Source organism: Rhipicephalus sanguineus, chromosome 4 (genome assembly GCF_013339695.2).
Source record: "Rhipicephalus sanguineus isolate Rsan-2018 chromosome 4, BIME_Rsan_1.4, whole genome shotgun sequence".
NCBI classification, from domain to species: Eukaryota; Metazoa; Arthropoda; class Arachnida; order Ixodida; family Ixodidae; genus Rhipicephalus; species Rhipicephalus sanguineus.
In genome coordinates this window covers 20,315,864-20,327,372 of record NC_051179.1, presented here as the reverse complement: position 1 = coordinate 20,327,372, position 11,509 = coordinate 20,315,864, and the positions used below count along the sequence as shown (strand labels likewise).

General features: G+C 47.3%; 3 protein-coding genes across 3 annotated transcripts in view; 1 reads left to right on the top strand and 2 right to left on the bottom strand.

Annotated features, from left to right (window-relative positions):
• Nucleotides 1–2,522: 2,522 nt before the first annotated feature.
• Nucleotides 2,523–4,254, bottom strand: LOC119389555 (cytoplasmic tRNA 2-thiolation protein 2-like). The gene is given in 2 exon segments (XM_037656871.2): nucleotides 2,523–3,688; nucleotides 3,690–4,254. Coding segments are annotated over 2 exon segments (1,275 nt in total). The 5' UTR covers nucleotides 4,058–4,254; the 3' UTR covers nucleotides 2,523–2,781.
• Nucleotides 4,255–4,379: 125 nt separating this feature from the next.
• On the top strand, nucleotides 4,380–7,518 carry LOC119389554 (methionine synthase reductase). Its single transcript, XM_037656870.2, has one exon. It carries the CDS (start codon nucleotides 4,520–4,522, stop codon nucleotides 6,593–6,595), a length of 2,076 nt encoding a protein of 691 aa, XP_037512798.1. The 5' UTR covers nucleotides 4,380–4,519; the 3' UTR covers nucleotides 6,596–7,518.
• A 667-nt stretch (nucleotides 7,519–8,185) lies between these two features.
• Nucleotides 8,186–11,509, bottom strand: part of LOC119389556 (uncharacterized) — a 43,565-nt gene continuing 40,241 nt past the window's right edge. Inside the window, exon 6 of the mRNA XM_037656872.2 lies at nucleotides 8,186–11,011. Within this exon, the coding sequence (XP_037512800.1) occupies nucleotides 10,550–11,011 (462 nt within the window). The 3' untranslated portion in view covers nucleotides 8,186–10,549. The remainder of the gene's footprint in view (nucleotides 11,012–11,509) is intronic.

Below are 11,509 nucleotides of genomic sequence, written 5' to 3'. Positions count from 1 at the left end.
CAACAGCAGGAAGCACGCTTAATAAAAACAACGGCAATATGTCGCCAACATATGCAAGATGCCTGAAGCAAATATTGACGTGGATTTAAACTGAACGATTCAGCCTTTTAGCTTAGTGTACAAGGTTTCTTTGTGGAAGCCAAAACATTATTTTTTCGACATCATTTTAGTTGGCGTTTCATTTTTATTTGTCGGCCAAAATCAGGCCTGTAAATACACTCAGGTCACTCCCGAAAGTGCCCAGAGAGACCCTTACAAATACAAAGATCCTGAGCTCATGTTCTTACTCATTGTTAACTAATATAACTATGTGGACTTCCTCAAGACCAACAACCACCCGAGAATACACTTCTACACACTCTGCATCTGTTACTGTACAGGGGAAGTCGCTCCTTGTCTGCCTCTTCCTTCTTTCAATCCCTTAATGAGTACCGACACAAATTTTAAATATTTTCGGATTGTTGCTCTAAATAGAAACACTGTTGTCGAGAACACTAAAAAGAGTATTGCGGTGCCTGGGAATGCATCGAATATATTTTTAATACCGCTACCTTAAAACACTTCGATATCGAGGGGGCGGCCTCTCAGTGACGTGCCATCCCAGCGTGACGTCATGGGGAAACGGCAACTCGCGACGTACTAGTGGCAGATCCGGGCAGATCTGTCATCTGCTTGTGGTGCACGTGAATAGCGATGAGTGAATTATCCTCCAGCGACCCCGACAGTTATTTCTGCGATTTAGGCTGCATGCAGGACGCAGAGTTCGCAAAATCAGTGGAACTGTGTTGACTTGTCGGTGTAATGTCCATTGCGGTGGGGTTGGCTTGCAAATGCTCAGCGACAAAAAACTTTAAAATCAAAGTAAAATATTTTATACGTGTTGCCTGACTCCTGTGTGTGGAGAGGGTTAACACTGCATACTAAGGAAACGGAAAATGTCCCTTCTGCAATGCCTCAAAACCGTGTCAGTACTCCTTTAAAGTAAAAGCAAAGTGCAAAAGAGATGGGACGTAGCAAGACAGGATGGGTGCCTGTCTTGTCTTTTTTTATGCTCAGCCTTTTTGCTCTCTGCTTTTATTTTAAGGCCATGCACAAACACGCCCAGCGAAGCATTCTATTAGGTTTCAAACCCTTATTGCTGTTCACCACTACTGCGTAGCCAACAACGCGTACATCTGGTTAACATCACCAGTTTTCTTCTCTCCCTTCCGGGATACATGCGGCCAGGAGCAAATGTTGCACGATAGCTTGATATTATGTGCATTAGTCAAGTGCGTTTGTCCTTCTCAGAATATTTTATGCCCCCTGCAGTATGAAAGCTCCTCTTTACAAGCTCACATAATCCCATGCCTGCAGATTTTGTTATTTCATCACACCACCTTTTCTGCCATCATGGAATGCACTTTCCTTGGCATAGATTCCGCAACCAGGGGCAATACAGGATTTTTCCACTGTGGGGTTGTCAGCTTAAGGGAAGTCTGACACCCAATGCCGAGTATGCGGCGTCAACAGGCATCCCTAGCTTATACGTACATTAAAAAATTGGGGGGCGTCAGGACACTGAGCCCTCTCAGCCCCCCCTCTAGATCCGCCAGTGTCTGAAACTCTAAGAGCCCGATTTTCTAATGTGCGTTGAGCATAATGCAGTCTACCCAAGTCAATATGCGGAGTAGAACAACAGAAATAGGAGAAAAGTTGTGGGAACTCGCAGTGCAGGAAGGCAGGTGTACAAAACATGAACACAAGAACAGTGTTGTTCATCTTGTTCTTTGTACATCAGCGTTTTGTTGTGAACCTGCTATTTGTACCACGAATCCCAATTTCACGTTACTGCAGGTTTGCGAGTTTGGCCCATGGCAAAAGCGGTGAGCAAAGTTCCTCTTCCGTTACAACAATTCATTACTGGGCTAGTTGGTTCCCAATCGTAAACTGCTGAGTGCAAATTAGGTAGGGGATATACCTAATTGTCCTGTGCTGTGTGTTTTCGTCTATGTCCTGTACCTAATTTGTGCTCTGCAGTTTACTACTCTTTTTCCATGCAAGGGCAGATGGACCTGGACAACCCAGTATTGTGCTTCTTGCTGCTGTCACAATAAAGGTAAGACAAAGAAAGTAAGATGATTGGAGCACCTTGCACTCCTAGCGAATTCCCTAATGCAAGTGGGATTGGTTGTTTTCTGGATAATGCATCAACGTTGCATTAATTGTCATGTGCTGGGCAATTTCAGCATGCAGTCGGTTTGCATGAAGTGTCGGGTTTCAGTGTTACGCAAATCGGTTGGGAACAGCCGGACATATGTATCCACAGGTAAACACACTGGCTGTATCATGAGCTGCCGCTTAAGCTGCATGCTCCACACGTTGAGTACAAACTTGTTGCCATTGTCAGTGGTGGTTATTGCTTGTGCTTTGGTGATGCCATACGACTCTATTTGTGCAGTGCAAACCTTTTCCAATATAAATGCTGAAAGATGTAGAGAAAAGGTGAGATTAAATGTGAAATGGCTGCATCAAAGTTAAAATCACATCAAGCATAACTTTATTAGCCGGCAGTCCATAACTGCTTGTGTTTTCAATGCTCATAAAGGCTCGTAAATCGTACTTCTGCAGATGCGAATCACAGCCTGGTGAAAACGGGTAACACACCTGTTTCTGACAATCGCAAATTGCAAAGAAGGCACAATTAGCCTTCAGAGGTCCAACTAACTTGAAAGCTTAGATGTCGGCAGTCATGTGACACGAAGTTCACAGATAAGCGCGCTCTAACCTCAAGCCAACAAGTTAACTATTACTACCAGTCCCGACAACGTCGCACAACACTGACAGCGAGCTCGTATCGCCCTGCCTGACGAGCGCCTGGCAGGCGTAGCAAAAGTTCGATGACGAAACGTCATGAGTGTCGGTCACATCGGACGTTGTAGATTCTGCGTCTTCCGCCACCCTCAGTCTCGAAACGTCACGCGTCAGTTGTAGCGCCGCTACGGCCGAGCACGGCTCGACGTCAACAGTGTCAAGCGGCGAACCGCACATACAACAACGCGACGATGAACTCGGTCCTGCCGCTAGGGCTCGGGCGCGAGGTCGGGACTCTATCTTGTCGCCCGTGCGCCAAACCGTGGACACTGTCGCCGGAAAGTTCTCTTGCAGACCGTTCACGAACTCTCTCGTAAGCCTAAAGACGCTGGCGCGAGATTCGCAACCCGCACGGGGCGCCGTCTGTGCGCGAAACCGCACGTTGCAGTGCTGGTTGAAAAGCTCGACTTCCTTGCTGCTGAACTCGCGCATCGGACGCAGAAAGAGGACCTCAGGGTCGCGGTCGTCGAGAAAACCCGCTTCTTCCCTCAGCTGCGCGCCCCGACCAAGGGCGATAGTCGAGAGAAGGGTGGCAGCCAGCAAAGTGCCCGTTTCGGCGGTGAATACCTTGACGAAACCGTTGTCTCTGGCGAGCCTGAGAAGTAGACGACGCAGGCACAGTCTGTAGAAAGACTCGCGATCCGTCAACGCTTTGAACGATTCACACGCCGTTGCGAATGCGGTCCTCGCGGCGCCTTCGCCATCATCGACCTCCGCGTGACGAGTCGACGACTCGAGCTTGAGGCGTTCCGTAGAGTACAAGGAGTCGAGATGGTAAGTGTAGTACGGGAAACCCGACTCCTTCATGAGATCGGTCACGTCGTCCCCTGTGTGTCCCCAGCACCGAGGAATCGTCGTCGACGTAGACTAGACTCGGATCGAAGAGCAGCTTTTTGTGCGCGTCTTCTGAGAAACCGTCGCGGAGAAGCCGCAACATGGCAGCCGACGAAGGTCCGCCTGAAAAAGCTACCAGGACTTTGTCGCGCGGCTTCAACAACTTGGATTTGCCGAGTGTAGCACGAAACTTGTGAGTGCAGTTGGCGACGAAGCACGTTTTGCAGTACGCATCCTTCTTGCGGAGTAACAGGTGAGCCGTGTCTCCGCACGTCTTGCATGTGTTGTCGCTGCTGCTCGTGTCCGCGTCAGCGTTCAGTGCTAGCTCGGACTCGTTGAGGTCTTCGCAATCGCAGGAATTTGAGCACATTTTGCCTGTTGAACGCGAAAACACGTCACCACGTCACCAGTGTAAAAACAGTGAACACGGTAAACATGTGCCAACACACTGCATGCCTGCTGCGCACGCCGCCATTTCTTATTAACTGGGCTCGACTTGGCTAGCGTAGGCCCGTAGGCTGCCGATTGCCGACTTTCGCTTAATTATAATTGTTATTTAAGCGTGTTTTAAATTGCCTATTGCTGACAGTCCCATTAAAAACCTGCACGTGTACTATTCGCGATTTTCGAGTTCAGATCACTTTTTAAGGCTCTTAAAATACCTTTTAGTGAGTCAAAACGAAGCCTGTTTAAAGCCACACGTGCTTCTCACAATTGCAAACAAGCCCACGTGGATTTGCCACTCACTGCTGCTATAAATCGTTGAATCGGTGTTTTCCTCAAGTAACAAGTCGCAATCACCGTTCTAGATGTCTGCGGAGATCATCGAGCGATGCGTTCAGCTGAGCAGGCGAGAAACGCGCGTTTTCTCCTCCTGTACGCTTCGCAAACAGGACAGGCCGAGGCGATAGCTCGTCGACTGAACAACGCCGCTCTGGAGCGAGGTTTCCAGCCCGATCTTCACTGCGTGAGCCAGTTCGGCCGCGAATTTGACCTGACCAAGGAAAGCTGCTTCATCGTCGTCACGTCCACGACGGACGAAGGGTTAGTGCCCGAAAACGCCCGTCGTTTCCTGCGATACTTGCGTAAGGCACCGGATGGCCTACTGAGCGGAACCAAGTACGCCGTTCTCGGGCTCGGCGACACCAACTATAACAACTTTTGCAACGGCGCCAGGACTTTTGAAAGCCAGTTCGACGCCTTGGGCGCCACGAGGTTCTACGAGACCGGCTACGCCGACGACGCTGTGGGTTTGGAAATCATCGTAGAACCGTGGATCACGGAACTGTGGGAGGCGTTGCAGTGTGCTCTGAGTCCTGCCGCTGCCGCCACACGTGAAATTCAAAAGGAGGGCCTACTGCCGGAAGTGAATATGGAAGAGACAAGTCTCACATGCTGCAGTCTATCCGCTTCAACGGAGCTGACGCTTCCGCTCATGAAAGATCCTGTGGTATGTGTGCAGTTTGACTCGTCCAGCGCGGCCGTCGAGAAGGCGTCTGACAGTGAAGTCATCTGGCAAGGAGGTCAGCCGCTGCCTTTTCAAGAATCGAACGTTTTTCACGTCGCCCTAACGTCGGCGAAGCGTCTAACATCATCAGACGAGGTCAAAGAAGCCTGGGAACTGGAATTCCAGCTGCCCGCTGGCGGTAGTGAACCTGGCGTCAGCTTCAAACCGGGTGACTCGTTCGGCTTTCTCTGCGTCAATCGCGCAGCCGAAGTAAGCTACGTCATCGATAGGCTGGGCGTTCCCGGTAGCCACTTGGTTGCCGTGACGCATGCGCCGAAAGCGCGTAACATGGACCACCTGCCTAAGGCGCCGCTTACTGTGGAAAGGTTGTTGACTACCTGCTGCGACGTTAGGGGTATCCCGAAGAAGATATTCCTGAGGACACTCGCAGAGTTTACCCCAGAGGCGAGCGAGAAAAGGCGCCTGCTGGAGCTTAGTAGCAGAGAAGGCAGCAAGGACTATGTACGCTTCATCCTCGAAGCAAGAAACACCTTCCTCGATGTGCTAAGGGCTTTCCCAAGCTGCAAGCCTCCTCTGGCTGCCTTGTTGGAGCACTTGCCGAGGCTCCTTCCACGCTACTATTCAGTCTGCAGCTGGTCCCCACGGGACGACAGTGTTCCACGTCAATTCAGGATACTCTACAAACGATGCCCAATACCCGGACGTGATGAAGAAGGCCTATGCACTGGCTGGCTAACAGATCTCGCCAAGAGATGGCACACACAGCAGGACATTGTGTCCAGCATGACGTCCTTATCGCTGAGTGAGAAGGCGTGGAGCAGAGTGCCCATTTATCTGAGGAAAAACATGAGTTTTCAGTTTCCTGAATCGTTGAACACGCCCGTTGTTATGATTGGACCGGGCTCAGGTGTGGCCCCTTTCCTTTCATACCTTCAGTGGCGTGAAGAAGCCATGGATCGAAGCGGTAAATGCGAAGTCTCGGAGACCTGGCTGTTTACGGGTTGCCGGCACCGCAGCTTAGATTTTCTGTATGAAGACGAACTCTGTGAACTGGTAAAGCAAAACGTTTTGTCAAAGCTGATTGTTTCATTTTCGAGAGATGCTGGCTGTGGAGACGTCACCACAGACTCCGAGATGAAGCACAGAAAAGCAGATGATCTAAATGAGAAAGATGTAAGCTGTTCAAATTGGATCCGTGGTGGAAAGTATGTTCAAGACAGCATGAGGCTTTGGCCTAAAGATATAGCCAGGCTGATTTCCCTTGACAGCTCCCATGTGTATGTGTGTGGCGATGCGGTCAGCATGGCAACTAGTGTGAGAGACACATTCGTAGAGATCCTTGTTGATGAGCGCATTGTTGCGAGCAAAGAAGATGCTCTTGCATTTGTGAAAGAGCTTCAGAAGCAAGGCCGGTACCTAGAAGACATTTGGACTGCATGATGTTTCTGACACTTAGGTTATTTAGTTCATTGTCTTCAGTGGTTTTATATTGTAGGCTTACTTTGTAAGCGTAGGATGGAATCGAGGAAAGAAGATGCAATTTTAGTACATTTTAATCAGTAAACAGCTAGGACATTTTTAAGTGCATTAAAAGCTGTGTAGTGTGTGCAAGCAGTAAAGAAAAAAGCCTGCCTTGTATGCTTCTTAATGAGAAATAATTGTTGTTGTGTTATACAATGTTTCATGCCAAATTCATATTAAAAGGACACTAAAGGCAAATAGAAATTTATGTCAGAGTGAAAGGTCAATGTTTGAGAATGTCTAAAACGTCAATATTATCAACAGCAGTGCTTTAGTAATCGAAAAACTAAGGTAAATGTCGGACACTATATGCGCCACCAGTGGGACTTTTTGGAATGAGCCCGATGACGTCAAGAGTTCCGAGTACAAATTATCACTATTATTCAAACTACTTATGATAAAAAAAGAACATTCCGAGCATTGCAAGACGTAAGAAAATGCTGCTTGTACATTTCTATTTGATTCATGAAAAAAAGAACGTTACGTTACAGTGAAGAACGGCACGGGTAATGCAAAAGTTCTGTTTTTGCAGGGCTGCTTTCTGCTCGTGCGGTTGCATCTCAGTGATAGTTACGTTATTGCGTACTGCTGCATGTGCCGTCTACGCTCATTAAAACCGCTTTAACGGAAACTTCGACAAAATGCCGTGTCTATGTGTTGTTGTGTAATGTGCCCTTCAGAGCAGAAACCACAGTGTTGGCTGCTGGGCAGTAAAGGTGGGCAACATTGAGCAAGGCAAATTCTATGTTGGGAGGCCTTTTCAGGCGTGTGATTTGAAGTGTACTAATGCTGTGCAGACCACTAAAGCGCGATTTTCATTCAAAATAAGCATTTCCTTGGCACGAAACAAGCACTACGAGCTTTCTGGAATGCTATTTCAACAATCACCATTGACTTAACATTTGCCTATAGTGTCCCTTTAACCATGTGCGCTACGTTATGCATGGTTACAAAAAGCATTTCTCATAGTTGCTTCACTAAGCTTGCTGAACTGCAAGACTGTTTCTAGCAATGTCTGATAATATGCACACATTGCTGTCACGAATTCAAATGCCATTGCACTTGAGTTCACGATCGTACCTTGTTCATGTCAAAGCACTGCATTCAAATGACACAGCTTCAAATTTGCAAGGCAAAAATGGATGCATGCAAACTATGAAAACTCGCCCAGCAGCAAGTTTTACTGGCTTCAAGTTTTTTGTATCACAGTGAATAGGAGCGGTAAATCACATAGATCTAGCAATTGTAAACCTGATTCCTATGCACGTGAACATATCTCGTCTAGTTCAACTATCATGCTCTTTCAATTTCACAATTAACTGTGACTGACAGCTGTCACCTGCAGTGCACTTCTATCCATGGCAGGACATGTTATGACTTTGAAAGTGTGGGCAACCCTAGTAACACACTAGTGAAACATTTGACTGGTTCCTACATCACTCTGACTCTGTTTGCAGTGATTTGGAGTGCTCTTGCTATTAGAGTTGCAGGAAGCCTTTCACAGCGAGGCACTCGGAAGAGCCATGTGACTGAAATCTTGTTGGATATTGGTTGCACTGCCAGATGAAAGGAGAGAGCACCCCCATGCTGGGACAGAGCACCGTAAGTTAACCAAGTGGTGTGTTCTGTGTGCTTGATTTTTGCCTAACAAGTCTGAAGGAAACAGTCGAATGGGCTGTAAGTGTGCAGTGGGGCTATAGAAGAGAAGACCGCTAGAGGCTACCTGCAATAGTAACTTAGTGGCTAAGATGCACTGCTAAGTTGTAGAGCGCGAGTTCTATTTCGATGAAAGCAAAATGCAAAAGCACCCGCATACGTTGATATCAGTGCTTGTTAAAGATCTCCACGGGATCAAAATTAATCTGGAGTCTCCACTATGGCATACCTTGTAATCATATCATGGTTTTGGCACGTCAGAGCCTCAAGTTGTAATGTGTATCACTAGAGACAAGCTAAACAAAGACACAATCTAACGTACATTACCTTTCGTGCTGCTCAGGATTCCTGCTAACTTATGCCAACAATTTGTGCTTTCTTCCAGAGTTTATTCCCCCGATACTGCAGTAGCCAGACTTGATTCCTATGTTCAGTTTGAAAGGCCTAATATTCCACTCATAATTATCATTTGAATAGATTACAGTGAACACAGTAGCTATTGAATATGTTTGTCTTTGTACAGTTTCCTTTTTTTTACCTTCAAACATGCCTTTTATAAAAGGTCTACAGACTTTATTCATATAACATCAATCTAGTGTAGCTGGTTGCCTGCTGTACTTTTTTTTGATAGGATGTTTATGTCGTAGAATTGAGAGAATATCACCATAGTACAGGAAGTTGCGGGTGCTTGTTCATGACAAGCAAAAACAGTGCACAGGGGTGCTGGAGACTAGATGGGCAGCAAAGTCTTGAACGGTTTTTCTATCGTGAAGTCAGCACCACGACGAGTTATGTCAACCTCATCCATCTTCTCTTTCAATTCTGTCATTTCAATTATAAATTTAGCCATCGATTTTACAAGCATAAAACTAGAAAAATTTACGTTGTTTGTACTTTTGTAGAAACAGCTGCACATTTCAGAGCAGCTTGTAAAATTAACTTTAGCTACTGTTGACATATACGGAATATAGGTTTCACATAAGCATAGGTACTACTTACATATGCTAGCTCGTGTAATTGCTGTACAAACACATGGTTGTTAATGATAAGTACCAATACACTCTAACTCTACATCTACAGCAGCACTGTATTTCGATACTGTTCTAAAACATATTCTAAAACATCAACATCAGTGGTTTGTGTTGCACTCTCTTGCACGATGTTGGTTTGTGTTGCATTCTCTTGTACGAGTGTTTTCTTTTTTTTTCAGCATTTGAAAAAAATTAACTTGGCGGCACCATGTGAATGCAGTCCCTGGCTAATTGCAGTGGTGTGGCTAGCAGTTATCTGTGATGCTGCATTCATAAAGCTGGAAATAGCTTGCTTAGCCCTGTTACCAGCAGTTCTTCAGCCAACATTGAATGCTATGTTTGCCTTGCAGTCTGCAAAACAGTGCTGATCGAATATTCTGTTGTACTTGTCGGGCTGTAATATGCGAGATGACTTCTATTGGACAATTGACGTGATGTAGAATAAACACATAGTTTCTGTTTCCATCCCCTTTAGACTTTGAAGCAACGTACCTATATAGTTGATCGGTCGCTCCGACGATCCTAGTCGACGTGGTAACAGACAGAATGCCTCTATGTCTTTCCCGCCGGGTACTTACATATTGCATCCCTTAAGGGATGGCCATAGGAAGCTCATTACGAAAGCTACGCTTTTACATGCTGCAACCACCGAAGGCGTGTCGCAGACGTCATCTTCAGACAGCACCTATTCCAGAGTTTTTGATCACACTGTCAACAGTACATTGGAATTCAAAGAATACTGCCTTGTCATTTGCTCATTTTCCAGTCTCGAGAACGTGATTCAGGCTTGGGCGTGTAGTCTGTGGTACAGCGTGTCTAGAAACTGCGCATTCACTGGCATCGCCTTCCACTGGCGTAGCCAGAAGGGGTTTTGGGGGTTAAGGCCCTTCCTGAAATTGCTCAATTTTGCATGTGCATATATACATGTACACATAGAAATGCCCGCACAAGCATAAAGTATGGTTAAACCCCCCTCACCCCCCCCCCCCGCAAAAAAAATTCTGGCTACACTACTGTCACCTTTGTGTCATACATTCACTTGCAAGGGTATTTTCATTGTTGATGGTGACGGCTATGCATTGGCTCTAAACAACATCCAATACTGCGCAGATGTTATAGTCCTGCTACACATACCGATGCACTGTTCATCAGAATGCAAGCAGCATTCATAAAAAACGTTCATGCATCAAGGCGACTTGTTCGGCAATGGCACCGCTACTGTTCCGTAATCTTTGACGACGAACAATGGATCTTTGTCCTTGTCGCCAGAACCCTTGAGCTTTAGCTTCTCGAAGATGTCGACCGAGGGTTCCCACTTGAGGTTCGAGCACACCACGGCGGCCACAATGAAACCAGCGCCGACGAGGGCCCAGGGCGTGGGCGCCTTGAGCTGCACGGCAGCCTGTAAGGCGAACGAGAAGACGACGCTGGACGTGGTGGCGATGGCCACGCGACCAGCCTCGGCCAACGTGCACGCTATGGTCGGCAGCAACGCCGTCAGCAGGGCCGTCAGGCCCGCACCTGCCGTGTAGGCCAAATCCAGAGGCTCAGTGTCCAGGTGCCGGAGCTGGCCCAGCGCTCCTGCGGGGGGGACGCAGAGTACCACGGTGGCCACGGAAGTCCAAAGGGACACTGTGATGGGCGATACCTGCGATTTTGATTGACAGTTTTTGTCATTTATTCAGGGGTGTTAATAGCAGTCTGGAAAGTGAACCGATTCACTTGCCCTTGCCTGATTGGCTAGAATTGCGCTTGCAGTCGCAAAAGAGCAGTCCGGACCAATCATGCACTTGCAAGCGAACCAGTCTCGATATAAATAGCTTGCATATACGTCGCACATGCAGCTTATGACCGTGCTGGTACTCGAATGTGGCAGCTACGATGACGTCAGAGCAACAATGCAAGCCGTCTGTGGATATAACTTGCACATGAGCGAAAGAGTGCCTAGGGGGGGGGGGGGAGGTGGTGGTCCTTTAATGAGTGCTAGGGAGGTTTGCCTGGCACTCGTTTGAATGGCGCTCGTTTGCATGGCACTCGTTTGACGGAGCGCAAGTTGATTACAAAACAAGTACAGAGGAATACGCAATGTAGTTTGCGCTTTCTTTGTCATCAATCATCAGAACTGGCAACAATAAAATCGAGTACA

Excerpts from the sequence above, each read along its gene's own strand:
- LOC119389554 (XM_037656870.2), top strand. The coding sequence starts at position 4,520 with ATGCGTTCAGCTGAGCAGGCGAGAAACGCGCGTTTTCTCCTCCTGTAC.